Raw genomic sequence first — 15,425 nt, forward strand, 5'->3', positions numbered from 1 at the left:
TGGACGGCTGCCGGTAATCATGCTCTGACCCCTGCTGGACGAATGGAGAAACCCACTGCCACTCAAGTCTGTGAATGGGTGGGTGGAAACATCAAGGCACTCCGTGAAGGATGAAACCGTTGCTTGGTCACTCAAAAAAGGTGGCATTGGCAAGGCCTTGGATGGAACTGAAAATAGTATCACGTATGAAGATAGCGAAGAAAGTGATATCAGTGATTGTGAGCAACTGAGCTTCATAAATTCTGATACTAGTGATGATGAGTTCTTGGGGTTCCCAGAAAACTGGAAGAGTACTTGAACCTGAGAGTCTCTCATTTGTTAATGACAGTGATGACGGTTCTTAATACCGCTGTTAACTGCTGTTCACATGATTGAAACATTATTTTATGGAATATTTTAGCACACCATTTGGTTCAGAATATTTTTTTGTTGTTTTCTTCCTCTAAACCTAGGTGCGTCTTATAGTGCGAAAAATACAGTACTTTCTAATGTGTTTACAAGTGCTTTCCTTCTGAGGCATTATTGCATACATGATGCCTAATTTCTAATGATTCAAAATCACTCGAGAAAAAGCAGGACCAATGCAAACAGTATAATCAAAACCTTGAAAATGCAGTTACCAAGATGCATACAAGTAAACTATAATCAAATGTTGAATCTGAGGACTGATAACTGATTTTATGTTGCATATAAATCTTTTTAACTGTTCTTATTTAACATGTACTATAAAGAATATTCAGGAAGCTGAAAAAGAGATCAGTCACTTCCCTGCATTTGCAGGGGGGTTCCAGGACCCCGGGGGATGCCTGAAGGTGGGGAGCACTGAACTCTGCGTCCACTGTGCTTCCTGCGGACACACCCTGTCGCTGAAAAGCAGCACTCTGTGGCTTCCCTGGCACATCCACATCGCCAGCCTCTCTCCTTATCCTTTGGAATTAAGTAAATAAGGGTGACTTGAACACAGGCAGTGACACTGTGACAGCTGACCTGATACCTGCGTGTGGGCGGGGAGCATTCACAGCCTGGACATGCAGGACAAAGGGCTGATTCACGTCCTGGGTGGGAGGGAGTGGGGTGGTGTGAGACCTCATCATGCTACTCGGAATGGCGTGTAATCTAAAACTCATGAATTGTGCATTTCTGGACTTTTCTATTTAATATTTCCAGACCAAGGTTGACGATGGGTGACGGAAACCACGGAAGGCAAAACCATGGATAAGAGGGGACCACCGTACACTTATTCTGAGCCCAGATACTTCCTCAGCTGCTGAAGTGCAGGATGTACTTGACTTCTCCATCAGTTTTCTTAGAAGTCATGCTGCAAAAAACGTCTGAGCCTCCATTGATAAACACAGCACGAAGACAGACCGAAGAAGTTAAATTCTCACGTTCACTGTATGTGGCAAAAATCTTGCCTATAATTAGGTGGTATTTACATTTCCAAAGAATTCACATATATTTTTTCGATGATCAAAGACAGAAAATGAGATGGGTTTCTTTTTAAAATGCTTTATTAGGATAGTTACTTATATTTTACTTAAGGAGTGCACGAGTATGGATGTTGCTAGCTTTAATATCTATTAAAGAGGTACACTCTTTATGCTAATGCAAAAGGATAAGACTCTTCTCACTAAAAACCTCTTCTCTGCTATAAAGATTCTCAATGCACTTAACTAAGACTCTGGAGCACTCGGCAAAGAGGGGTTTGGGACAACCGACCAGATCAGTAGGTCCCCTCTCCCCAATTAGATAACTGAAAATAGGCACTCCAGTTTTAAACAGTAGAGGAAAAGTCTAAGTATTAGAAAAATAGAGAGATATAATGTAACAAACTGCTTCAGAATACATGCTCGAGGTAAGGAAGTGTATATGCTTATGTTCCGCATGGCAGCTTCAAAGGAAATCTTCAGTTTTTAGTCTGCAGATTCATATCTGGAAAGAGACATAAATTAAATTAGGAGCACATCATGGTACCTTTTGTCGTCACTGTTACCAAGTGAGTTGTCTCCAAACACCCCCTAGTGACTAAACCAGCAACATTGCATTTCTGCCTTTCAACCACTGCTGTGGAAGACGTCAGATGCATCTAAAGCATCGTGAGGGTGCCGTACGGGGGGCCCAGGAAGCAGGGAGAATGGACCCGTTAACTGCTAAGATGCCCTCAGACTCAAGGCTCTGTATCTGGCAGTTTGATCCAGAACAGCAGAAATTCACTGATGACCTAAATGGCCAGGTCAGCACCACTGGCGGGTCCTGCTATGTGAGGAAAGGCAAACAAACCCCCTTCTCCAAGGACAAGTCTAATCTGGGATTCACCTCCTAGCCGTTCCCCTGAAACCCCGAGAAAGGAAGAATGTCAGCGGAGTTTCCAGACGAGACCAAAGAGGACCAAAGTGACTCAGATTAGCAGACTCCGCCTGGACCAAGAGGAACGTGAGCAAACTCCAAGTACTGGGTTGGCCAAAACGTCTGTTAAGTTTCTTCCATAAGATGGCTCTGTAGTGCTTAGTTGTCTTAACTTCATTTGAAACACTTTGTTAGAATTGTATCATGACAGCTGTCATATCAGCGTGCATTTAAAACACATCAAAATTAGTGAATTTTTTGTGGCCATTTTAATATTGAAGATGGCAGGAAATGTGTGACATTTTCAGCATATTATGCTTTATTATTTCAAGGAAGGTAAAAATGCAACTGACACACACACAAGACTTGTGCTGTGTATGGAGAAGGTGCTGTGACTGATCAAATGTGTCAAAGTGGTTTGTGGAGTGTCTTGGTACTATTGACATTTTGGCCAAACAATTCTTTGCTGAGGGGCTGTCTGATGCATTGGAAGATGCTTAGCAGCACCCCTGGCCTCTGCCCACTAGAAGCCAATAGTGGGAGACAGCCGACGTACTCAAAATACCCAAATCAATCAAGTTATTGGTGAAAGTGAAAAATGTCTTATTTTACGATAAAAACGTAGTGGACTTTTTGGCCGACCCACTACATGGTGGGAGCCACGACTTCAGGCTTTGCCCTGTGCGGTGAGTTCCTGAAACCGTGCTTGTCCCTGCCTGGGGCCCGCCCGGCCGTGCGAGAGGCCCTGGTCCTCTGTGAGTGCAGGCCTCTGGGCACGCCGGCGGAGGCGCCCATCTGTGGCATGGGTCTCACTCCCTCGCGCCTGAACTGTCACCTGAGGGCTCAGCAGGACCAGGTCCTGGGTGCCGCGAGGACACCGTGGAGGAGGGATGGCCAGGGCCGCCCTGTGGGCTGGCCGTTGCCCGTGTGCTGTCCCGCTACCCGAATCCACTGCCGAGAGTGGCCTACTGCAGTTGCGAGCACACAGGTCTAGCTACACATAAAAAACCCAGTGGGCACTACAGACGGGGACAGGCCAAAGCACCTTAGCTGTCCTCCAAGGCAGGGCTCTGGACTCAATGGGAGAGGCCCCCCCCCCACCCCCCGCCCGACCTGTCTGGGCACAGGCTCTGACTCAACGAAGCACAGACATCGGCTCGGCGGGGGGACAACTCTGCGAGGCTTACTTTGCCAGCTTCTCTCTCAGGTCTTTGATTTGCTCGTTCTTCTTGGCCAGGATCTCCTTCATGTTTCGATAAGCTGTTGTTTCTTGGAATTTCTTCTCCAACTCCTGCAGTGAAAAAGTTAAGCCCATTACTAAGAAATAGTTTAGGAAGGAATAAATCTGATGAAAATATATATTTTTTGCTCTAATTTTACTGATATTCTGCTTTTATTATTTCGTAATTTCTTTAAAAACATACTTCTATAAAATTAAAGAGTATCCAAGCTTTAAAAATAATTCTTTCGAATGGGAAGTCAGTAACATTGTTAATATTCCTCCAACTATAATGTTAGCAAGTAACTCTAACATACTATGCCCTAGACATGGGAAATCTGTTTGAGACAGTAAACTAATTTTCAGGTATAATAAGCATGATCTTTTTCCAAATCCCAAAGCAATGTCCATATTTTTTTTTGGGGGGTGGGTTTATATTAGTTACATTTTTGCTCCTGTATTCTTAGTGTCTAATCCCTAAAGTGAAGAACCCAGTCCACTACATAGCTCATATCGTACAAGAAAAAGGGCCCGGGCTGGTGAGGCTCAGTGGATTGAATGCCGGCCTGCAAACCAAAGGGTCACCAGTTGATTCCCAGTCAGGGCACAGGCCTGGGTTGAGGGCCAGGTCTCCAGCTGGGAGCACACACGAGGCAATCACACATTGATGTTCCTCTCCCTCTCTTTCTCCCTCCCTTCCCCTCTGTCTAAAAATAAATAAAGTCTTAAAAAAAAGAAAAAGGTATAGAATCCCTTAAAAATAAGTTACCCATCCCTCTGGCAGGCTGCAGGAGGGACAAGGAGGAAGGGCAAGCCACGGTGGAAGACATCTACCACACTACTGGAAGGAGTGGAGATTTTCACTATCACGGAGATTTAGCGCCAAAGACCCTGAGAAAAAATGTGCACCTGCAGCTGCCCTTAGTTACACCTGTCCCTCTACACTGCGTCCATCACCTAACTGGACATTTACAGACAAAGCTGACCTTTTCGGCCATGCTCAGCTGCTCCTGAACCTTCAGCATGTCATGCCTGGCTGCGGCCAGACCGTCTTCCAGGGACTTCTGGTTTTTGATCCTGTTGTTAACTGTCTTCTGGAACTCATTCTTCAAAGTGGCAACGGTGTTTTCGTAAAAATTCAGGTCTTGGGGTCTCAGAAAACCCTGCTGAGAAATCACACGTGGTCACAAGTTCACACTGACGTCCTGAGTGGTGACTCTCGCGCACCTCCGGCCCTCAGTGCGCAGTGACCGGCCCGCGGCACAGCACAGGGTCGCTGGTGTCCAAATACGCAAAAATATGATTTATGAACTGTTGGGATTCCAAAGGGAAACAGGAGAGCTGAGATCTTAAATTTGACAAGGTTATACATCTCAGAGCTGGGAGAGCAAATAGATTTTATTATGAAAAGCTAAAAAAATCCTGGTGAAGAAGTTTAAATGATGTACGTGAAGAATAAAATGAGTATATTTATATCAAAAATTTAAAAACTTATCTTCATAATTATTTACAATAAAATATTATGAGAGCCTAATTAATGTTTACTGATTACCTGGTGCAAATTTGCCAGATTTAAGTTTTTATATTAATGCATATGCACCTGTTTGCATAGTCTGTCAGCATAATACGGCAGCTGGATCCTCTACCTGGATCTTGTTTTTGACTGACTAAAATTTGTAACAAAGGAAAAGTTGTATTAATATAAGACAGGAAAATGGTCTGTAACTGCTAAGTATGAAGGAGCAGCAGTAGTATCAGCAAAAGTAAAATTCCTTACTTGTTTCTGATCAAGTCTTTAAAAAGATTTTATTTCATTGCAGCTACTGAAGGCATGTATGCATTTTGCTTTTGCCAAAATCTTAAAAAGTAAAATTGGAACCAAGTGTTTAAAAAAGGCTTTTTATAACAAATTCATCATCTAAAAATGGTTGTTAACTGTTTTACTTTTGGGAAATTAAAAAGCTGTTCTGGACTATTTAGCTGTTTTATAAATCTGTGGTCCTTGGTATACAATGATTAAAATTCATACCTATTTTCCTTTTTTTTTTTAATGGAATTTAAGAAGTATCCTCCTACTTAAAAGATATCTACAGGAATATCTGAGATTGGCTTCAACAAAACCAGGGGTGGAGGGAGCCGCGCCCGATGACCGGCAAAGCTGAGTGACGCGCACCGGGGGCGCACTGCACTCTTTTCTCTCCTCTTGCACGTATTTGAAATGTTGCACAGAAAAAGGGTAACACAAGCCCAAGGAAGCAGGCTCTGGGGCCCGCCAGCAGGCCTTTGTGATGACTGTACCCCCACTAGGAAAGTGAGAGCCGCACTGACGATTCGCAGGCGGTCCTGCTGCCTCGCAGCCCTACGTCCGGCACCTCTGGCCTTGACGGCAAGGCCGCAGGAGCAGCAGCTGCACACACGACTTCCAGCGGCAGAGCGGCACTCAGTGTCCCTCAAGCCGGGCCCGGACTCCCCTGTCTACACAAGCGCCGCTACATATGGATGGAGTTGCAGCTTCATCCCAGGGAAGCTTGTTCTACTTCATCATTCTCACCGAAAACAAGCTAAGTGATAAGTTTTATATGATAAATCCCACATACAAGTATAATTAACTAAAAACTTCCTTTCTTCATTTCCCTTTTTCCCACTGTAACTGATATGTCAGAAGTGAAAAATGGAAAACTTTAAAAATATATATTTAAGAATCTCTGTTATGCCAGTGAGTTCTCAGGACAGGTGAGCTGTGTATCTGTCCCTGGCCCCAGCGGATGGACAGAGGGACGGGCGCTGGGTCTTACCTGGCCTTGCCAGGACAAGGATGTCCCAGTGCAGCTCAGCAGCAGCAGGGGAGTGGCGGGGGGGGGAGGGGGGGGAATAAGGCTATAATATTAAATTTGCAACTCTGTCTAGCAAATGTGAAAGGGAGCTGACGTCTGTGTCACCTGTTGGTTGCTTTGCTCGAGCTGTAATTCGCGCAGCACGCTTGCCAGCTTTGACTTCTCCTCCATTGCAGCCACAGCCTGGAATCAAGTTTAAACAGGACAAGGTCAGGACTCAGGCTGTAAGTCACTCTTTCCCGGAGTCCGTGAAAAGTCCTTCCCAGTTACCTGCATCTCAAGGGTCTTCATCCTTGCCTTCAGCATCTCATTCTCTTCTTGAAGTCTCACAATTTCCTTTGTGAAAGAATTCAAGTCTTATTATTTTTGGCCCAAGTATTTGAAATTACTGCTTTCATTAAAAAACTTCACTTTTAAATTAAATTTCAATGACCTAATAGACCAAAAGCCTGCACGCCCTGGTTACTGGTAACGGCCCCATTTCACCCAGCCCACCAGCTTCGGCCCCTGGGGGTCACCTTGGCTCTAAGACTCCCGGTTCCTCCTCCCCCCATCTCTGACTCTCTTCAGTCCTCTGCTCTCAGCCTTTTTGCAGAGTCCTCCTGCCGGAGCTGATCCTGCCACTCTCGGCGGTTCCCAGCCTGCACCGCACACCACCGCCGCGGCCCTAGAACACACTCGCCAGTACCCCAGCGCGCGGTGCCCGAGCCCCGGGCTGGCTGACAGCAGGAGCCAAACGCCTCGGCGTGAGCTCTCGCCGGCGCCCCCTGCCGGCCCCGTCCTGCTACTGCGCTCAGCACACACGCGGCCGCCTGCCGGCCTGCCCCCTTCTCTTCCTGTGACAACCTCGTCTGTCTTTACTCTTCAGCCCGGCTCGGGCACTGCCTCACCCAGGAGTCTGTCCTCAACTGCTCTCACACACAGAACGGGGGCTCCCCTGCCACCGGGCAGCCGGGCACCCATCAGCGTTTGCCTGTCTGCTTCCAGACGGAGCGTTCTCCCTCCTCGATGAGAGCGTAAGGCTTGTGAGCGCCAAGGGCCAGGTATCACACGGCTTTTTATCTAACAAGAACTAGCATAATGCTGACAATACAGGAGTCATGAAAAATATTTATCTCTACGTTGGTAATTAATTTTTATGAACCCCTTAATAAAAATCCCTTCATTGTTAATGGCAGCTAGCTTATGAACTGCAAATGCCCGCCAATAAACAGTGTCCAAAGTTCCACGCTCTTCCCTTCACCGTGAAAAGTTGCGACCAGGAGTACAATGTCAGGGATAGCTTCAGTGACAGTGGGACAGCGCTCCATGACGCCAGGTGGGTACTAGAATTATCACGGGATCACTCTAAGTTATATAGATGTCTAACCACTATGTTATACACATGCAACTAATAAAAAAATAATGTTGAATATCAAGTGTAATTTTTAAAAAATTTTTTTTTCTTAAAGAGCTGTTTCAGATTTTCTGAAAAGTATACCCTCCTCTGGCCCGCCAGGTAATATTAAGTAAAACAACTACAAGGGACTATTTTTACCCGCAGTGGACCATAGCCTGAACCAACCTCCTCCTCAAGTTCTGCACTCTGGAGCTGGGCAGGCAACAAGAGGACAGAACAGAGGGCCTGCGTGTCTCAGAATGGCGGCAGCGTTACCTTGTTCAGGAGCTCTGCTGTCCCACCCTCGTTCAGGGGAGCAAGTTTTGGCTTCATGAGATCCATGACAGGCTGCAGTGAAACACAGAAACCAAAGTGAAAGTACTGCAGAACAGATCACGGGCAATCGCTGAACGCCTGCACCTTCTGAGTGGGGACACTGTGCAGACCAGCCCGCTGGGAAGGCAGCTCCGTGGGTGAGGGGCTCTCCTTGGTGTGGTTCTCTGCTACGTCCCAGGGCCCAATATAAATTAAGACACAGAAATGAAACGCATCCTCCCCATATCTTTAAAAAATATACAAATGGAAGAGAAGAAGGGAAGACGAGGAGGAGGGAAGGTGCTCAAAACCAGAGCAGGTATAAATCCTAACATCTCAGGACTGGATTTTAACCTGTGAGAGAGGAAACATCTTTGTGCATGAACCCAGCCTCTAGGAAAAACTATGATATTGATAAGGATCGTGGCAACTGCACTACAGATGAAGAATAACTTGGCACAACTATTCTGGCAGTTTAACAATGTATACAAAAAACAAAAGAATCCATCCCCTCAGACCCAGAAATGTCCTAGCAAGAAAGACGTTCCTAAGACACAAGTGGAAAATTGTGCTGCATGGGTATGTTTGTGGGTTCTCCTCCGCAGCACCTCGCTCCCCGACAGCAGGGAGGATTTATGGGACAATGTTACATGCTCACTGCAAATGGCGAGAATGACTAAACAGAGATGCCACTAACTGTGAGTAGTCTCCACATGACAGATGAGGAAACAAGGCTTAGCCATCTCAGGCAAACGGCTTAAGGTCACGCGGCTCCAGGGTGAGAGCCAGGATGTGCGCCCAGGTGTGGCTGACCCCAAAGCCCACACTCCGCATCATCGGAGCAGAGTGTATATGGGAGAGAGAGAGAGAGAGAGAGAGAGAGAGAGAGAGAGAGAGAGAGCGCGAGCGAGCGCGCAAAAACAGTTTTTCAATTCTGCTCTTCAACTGAATGCTTTTCCTTGAGAGCGCTCACTTTAGTCTCTGAGTGCTCTGTGTAAGTTGGGGATTTTAAATACTTAAAATGACCAGAAATTACCTTTTTATTGGAAGATGTAAATTCCGCTTTTTCAAATTCTGCAACATGTTCCAATAATTCTCTTGAAGATAAAAGCAAATATATTTATTTAAAATACATTTTAAATAAAATCACACAGAGAATAAAATCACTTGTACCAATCTATCACATTCCAGAGCAGAGCAGGGTGAACACTACCCCATGTCAAAAACGATACTTAGTCACTCATGGCCGAGAGTCCAAACACATGGCCTCAACTCCGAACTGCCCACAGCGCGTGGCGTTTCCTACCGACCCGGTGTACGGTGTGACTGCTAGAGCTTCGGTGTTGAAACAATCATGTCTGGGATTTGTAGTCAGCTCTGGATTTCTGAGGGGCTGTGGGGAGATCGCTCCACCATAGAATATACATGGTTAGCTTGAAGACATTCAAGAAAGACACACCGGTTTTAATAGAGTAGCCTCGAAAAATGGAATGTCAGTAGTTTGTGACATGTGCTGAAAAAGTACGGTCGAGTCTCCAGAAAGAGGTGGCTCCGGGGACTGGCCTGATTACGACATCTGTAAAGGGCAGTGGGAGCTGACGGCAGAGAGCCCGCAAGTGGGCGGGGCCCTGACTGCTCTCCCAAGCTTCTTCCAGGCCCATTTCTCCATCATCCCCCCTCACCCCACAACTGCCTCGTGACCCACTGACGGTTGGTGACGTTAAATGGCTCTCCTTCCCCGTGGGTCCTGCCGGCGATGGCCGGCCCTCACCAGAGGCCCACGGCTGCACTGGTGCTCCGGGGACAGTTTCCAGGTGCGGGGGTCCGTCTTTCCTGGCCTCTGGCATGACTTTTCTTAGAATGGGTTTCAATTTTGCCGATTTGGCCATGTTTTTAAAAACCAGTGCACTCTTTGATATTATTTAGATTGTAATATTTTTTACAGTTCCTATTTTAAAGGTAAGTATATAATTTACAATGTAATTATTTAGAGGTAAACTTCCAATATTGCTAGTCTGAAGTGATGGTATTTAAGTTATTTTTTCAAATGTTTCATCATCTTTATTTCCTGGTCACCTAATCTCTAAAGACTTATTATAATACTCAGCAGCCTAACAAAGATACTGCAAGGAATAATCAGTAATGGCCTGAAAAGCAATTTCATAAATCTCAAATGCCCTTACAATACCCAGAAACGGTAAAAAGAGAATTTTGACCAGGACTGGAGTGGCACCTAAATTCACTCAGAACCGATGCTTTGCTGCTGCCCTGCGTGGATTTTCATTTGCACCAGCCCGAGAACAGCAGCAGCAAACACATTCGGTAACTTTTAAGAATGTGCTTGGGCCGCTGTTGTCATAACTTTAGGCACAAACTTTATTACCTGTTTTCAAGCTCAGAGACATCCGTCTGGAGCTTGAGGTACCACTTCTCCGCTTGCGCGAAAAGCTGACGCAGCAGCACCACGTTGGTGTGAGCCGTGTTGATGAGCTCAGACTCCATCTCGCTGTGGACCACAGCCTGCAGCACGCTCAGCATCTCCGCGACCTCGTCTGCGGTGAAGGTCGCCTCCACCAGTCTGAAACACAGCCGCCCAAGACTTCCGCGTGAAGAATAAGCACCATCACAAAACAAAACTAAGAAAGCCACACTGTGCCCTGGCTGCTGTGGCTCAGTGGACTGAGTGTCAGCCTGTGAACTGAAAGGTCACCGATTCGATTCCCAGTCAGGGCACATGCCTGGGTTGCGTGCGGGTCAGGTCCCCAGTTCGGGGTGTGAGAGGCAACTGATTGCTGTTTCTCTCACACATCATGTTTCTCTCCCTCTTTCTCCCTCCCTTCCCCTTTCTCTAAAAGTAAGTAAATAAAATCTGACAAAAGAAAAGAAAGCCACACTATGACATCTAGGGTCTGATGGGGTTACTGTAACAATCTCTCTAGACCAGTGGTTCTCAACCTTCCTAATGCAGTGACCCTTTAATACAGCTCCTCATGTTGTGGTGACCCCCAACCATAAAATTACTTTTGTTGCTACTTCATAACTAATTTTTCTACTGTTATGAATCGTAATGTAAATATCTGATATGCAGGATGTATTTTCATTGTTACAAATTGAACATAATTAAAGCATAGTGATTAATCACAAAAATATGTAATTATATATGTGTTTTCCGATGGTCTTAGGGGACCCCTGTGAAAGGGTCGTTTGACCCCCAAAGGGGTTGCGACCCACAGGTTGAGAACCGCTGCTCTAGATCAAACATAAATTTCTATGGTCTGTTTTCCCTAATCCTAATTCTTCAGTATGAACTGCATAGGTGTATTCTTGCAAACTGCCATATCTTATCCCTCTAATCTCTTAATAACTCAGGTAATTAAAGTTCTGATATCTTTAATACAAGCCAATCATTAACCCACAAGCACTTCAGTTTCCTGGCTGCCCTTCTGAAACTCTGCAACCCCTCAGCACACATGCATGTGTGGTAACAGGCTGCTCCCACAACTGAATTTGAGGCTCACATGCCCACGAGGCTGTGTAGCTGCTCTCAGCGAGTAACTGATGCTGAAAACCCTGGCAATGGTTTGTCTGGCCTCTACTACAGCATCCCCGCACTGGCCACCAGGAGGATCCTTGTTCCCGCTGGGTTTCCTTAGGAGTCTTCCGATACCTGCTCTCCTTGAGGTCCTGGAAGCAGGAGTCTACAGTTTTGATTCTCAAGCCTCTTCTTGAACGAGCAAAACGCATGTAATTAATAACTTCATTTTGATGGTGCTCATTTAAGCCAAACTCAGCCTGAAAGAGAAAGAAGTAATTTATTTGTGATTCTTGAAACTATAATAAAGGATCCAACAATGGAAACACAGGATTTGCTGTGGTAAGGAATGCTAGATGTCCGCTCAGTTCTGTTCTTTCCGTCTCCCCAGGTACATGGCTGCCTAACCAGGGGACACTTCCCAGCCCCCCTAGCAGCCCGGTGTGGCCACATGACTACTTCTCAGCAATGGATGTCAGAAAAAGACACGAGGGCTACTTCCAAAGCCTGGGCCTTAACACAGGGGGGTGGGCCTTTGCCACACCCCATTTCCCTGACATGTGGAGTAGGTGGTGACTAGGCCGAACCATGCAGACAGCAGCCATGCCCTAGGGGCTGGGGGAGCAGCAAGATTAAAGGGACCTGTATCCCTAAATGGCTTCATGGAGTAGCACTCACCCACTCACCCAGCTGAGATGAGCAGAGAGACGGCTGTTAACTGAGACATAGAAATAAACCTCTATTCTTTAAGCCACTGTTTTTTCTTTTTTGTTTTTCTCTCTATTACAGCAACTCGACTGTACCCTCTCTAATACAGCTTTAAAAAATAGATTTGGGTTTGACGTAGCCATTAATTGGTCTTGATTTTAAACCAGACGACAGCTTGACAACTATGAACTAGAAATTAATGAAATTCTGTTTCATTGTACAACTACACTGAAAATTAAAAAGAAAATTATAAATCTGAACATCTTATGTAGGGGACTAAATGAGGCAGAATTATTCTTATGTTAAGAATAACTTGAGGTTTGAGTAGTCAATGTTCCAAAAGAGTTGGTGGAATTCTAAGGGACAAAGAAACCAGTTGACTCTCAAACCAGCAGCAGATAATTAACAGATGAATCATGGAAAAGGAACGAGGAAGTGACATTCCGCAGCTCCTCACACGTATCTGGGATCAAAAGGAGGAAGACTGTCATCACCAGAGAAATGGGAAGATGCAGCTAGGTAACTTTGCAAATAAGTTGGAGAAAGACGTATAACTAGGTTACCCTTAGTTAATCACACCCTGAGTTCAGTAGTTAATCGCATTAGATTGTCAACCCGGAGTAACCAGTTATGGAGAAATGGGGGAGGGGCAGGGAGGGGGAGCTAATCATGTTAGTAGAAAACCAGTTTGTCCACTTCATGTGCGCATGCCTTTGGCTGGCCGTGCCTGGCTCTGCAGACCTGTGAATAAAGAACAAAAAAAAAAGCCTAGCTTTGCTGCTGAAAAAAAAAAAAAAATGACTTGAACTACCATAGCCTTCTTATGGGAGACAAAGGTCTAACATCCAAGCCGGAATTTTCAGGCTCACCCCGCACTCTCAGCATCCAGGGTAGCCCCCAGCATCTCAGAGGCCAACCCCAGGTCACGGGGCATACGGCTTCCAGCACAAAGTCTACCGGAGCATTGTCCAGCCAGTGTCTGGGCACTGCCGCCGAGTGAGGAGCGGAGGAGGGATGCGGGCGCCAGAAACGGTTTCCCGTTCTCGCCTCCTCTCAGAACGCCCGTGTACAATGTCACGGAGAAATGTCGGAAAACGTAACGATAAAAATGAGCACACTCATAAAATCTAAGATTATACCGCAGTCCCTCTCTATATCGCGGTTCACTTACCGCGTGATTTTTAAAAATATTATATTTAATTATTTATCGCGGATTTTGCGCTACTATATACGTATGTTGTTAAAGTTACGCAGGTTTAAGAGCGTAGAATATGTCTAAGAACATAAGTGGTGTTTATAAAAGTGTGGGAAAGGTTAATAAGGGACTGGGAACGGTTCGTAAGTGCGTGGGAAGGGTTTATAAAGCCTTAAAGTAGATATAAATGCTAAAATAAACGGAAGGTTCCTACTTCGCGGGTTTTCACCTCTCGCGGGGGCGCCTAGAACGTAATACCGGCGATAAGCGACAGTTTAATCGTTATTATTGTATCTTCTATTTCCTAATGAAGAAGCTGAGCCTCGGCTGCTAAGCGAATCGACAGAACGGAAGGAGGCGTCCTTTCCGGGGTGCGTGTGTGCCGCCACCATCATCGGCGTTCCAGCGTGACCGCGGTGTTTTACCGAAACCCAGAGAACGCGCGGGCCGGGCGGCCCGTTCCGCGCGCAGCCGGATCGCCGGCGGCAGGAGCGCGCTCGGGGGAGCGCGCGCTGCATCGGGAACTGCGGGCGCTGGGGCGTGTCAGCCCCCCACGTCGGTGGGGCTGCAGACGCTGGCGCCGTCCCTTTGCCCGAACACGTCGGTACCGCGTGCCATGTTCCCAGTGCCGTTTCAGCCTGCAGGAAAACGGGGCCCCTCTGCAACCCATCCAAACGCCTGTCCCCCGAGTACACCCAGGTGTAAACGGGGGGCCCGGCCTCTTCAGTCGCCCGCACGTCGGAAAGCTGGACTCAGTCACGTTCTCGCTCCGTGGCTCGGTAACGCTGCCAAAGGGGGTTTGTGTGGGGTGTGCTGGGGGTGTTGGGTATGTGTGTCCCTCTCTCCACCCCCCGTGCTGTGCCTTCAGGTACCAGCCGGGTCCTTGCTCCGCTACTGCCCGCGAGGTCTCACCTCACCCCGGCGCCTCAGCCAGGAGCGAGGGAACGCCCCGCGGCGGAGCGAAGCTGCTAGGGGAGAGCTTCGTCACCCGCGGCTATCCCGGGGAAGCTTCGGCCGAGATGAACCGGGCGCCGGCACCCGACGCACCCCCCACCCCTCCTTGGGAGGCCCAGGAACCGGCTCGAACCCGCTGCAGGTCGCGCCATCACTCCGCGGACCGCTCTAGGTCTCCAGCCGCAGCCAGTGCTCACTCCCCGGCGCGGTGCGGAGCCAGCGGGCCGGATACTCACCATCGCGGTGGCCGAGAGTCTGCAGCCTCTGGGAGGGGCAGAAGTCAGGCGAAGTCCCGCTGAATCTGGCGCTGCGGTCGGAGGTCGGATCGCAGTGGCGGGAGGCTGGCAAGCAGCGGAGATTTATTCAATCGCAGCGGATGCGGGCTGGATCACAGGGCACGCGGGCGGTGGGTGGGTCATTTAGTAGCCTCCGGTTGCTAATGGTAACAGAGGCACGTGACCCTGGAATAGCGCATTTTTATTGGCCCTTAAGATCATGCGACAGAAAGTGTCTCGTGACCAGCCGGCCTCCGCATGCACATTGGCTTCCAGAGCCCGGAAGTCCCACCTTTTCGCACCACGCTATCTCTGGGGGCTGGCAGTCGTTGCCAAGGGTAACGGGAGGGGGGCGTTTGCTTGGGGCTGCCACGCTGCAATGGGCGGTGGGACCTGGAGTCTGATTGCTGGAAAGGACCTGTCACTCACTTTTCGCAGCTTGGCGCGCCCCCGAGGGCTAGGGCCGTGGCTTCGACAACGGACTGCCGATCTTCGGACAGTCTCCTGGGGTGTCCGGCGCGCCCCCTAGACTTTCCCTTCTCTCCCGAAGTTCCTACTTGGCCGAGATCGGTCGACTGTACTCGCGCTGCCAGGTTCCTGGGCAGAGCTTTGAACGACCCTCTCTCTCTCCCCTTCCTGCCCATTTTTAAAACTTTTATATTCCTGGTT

The 15,425-nt window shown here is 47.7% G+C and overlaps 1 protein-coding gene across 1 annotated transcript; it reads right to left on the minus strand.

Moving 5' to 3' along the window:
• Nucleotides 1-3,529: 3,529 nt before the first annotated feature.
• On the minus strand, nt 3,530-14,908 carry LZTFL1 (leucine zipper transcription factor like 1). Its single transcript, XM_090283057.1, has 9 exons — nt 14,718-14,908; nt 11,760-11,884; nt 10,476-10,670; nt 9,129-9,189; nt 8,054-8,125; nt 6,670-6,735; nt 6,505-6,582; nt 4,552-4,728; nt 3,530-3,637 (listed from the first exon to the last, which is right to left on the minus strand). Exons 1-9 carry the CDS (start codon nt 14,718-14,720, stop codon nt 3,530-3,532), a joined length of 885 nt encoding a protein of 294 aa, XP_090139183.1. The 5' UTR covers nt 14,721-14,908.
• Nucleotides 14,909-15,425: the final 517 nt, after the last annotated feature.

This window comes from Furipterus horrens, unplaced genomic scaffold (assembly GCF_987537825.1).
Source record: "Furipterus horrens unplaced genomic scaffold, mFurHor1.1.pri manual_scaffold_7, whole genome shotgun sequence".
Lineage (NCBI taxonomy): Eukaryota > Metazoa > Chordata > Mammalia > Chiroptera > Furipteridae > Furipterus > Furipterus horrens.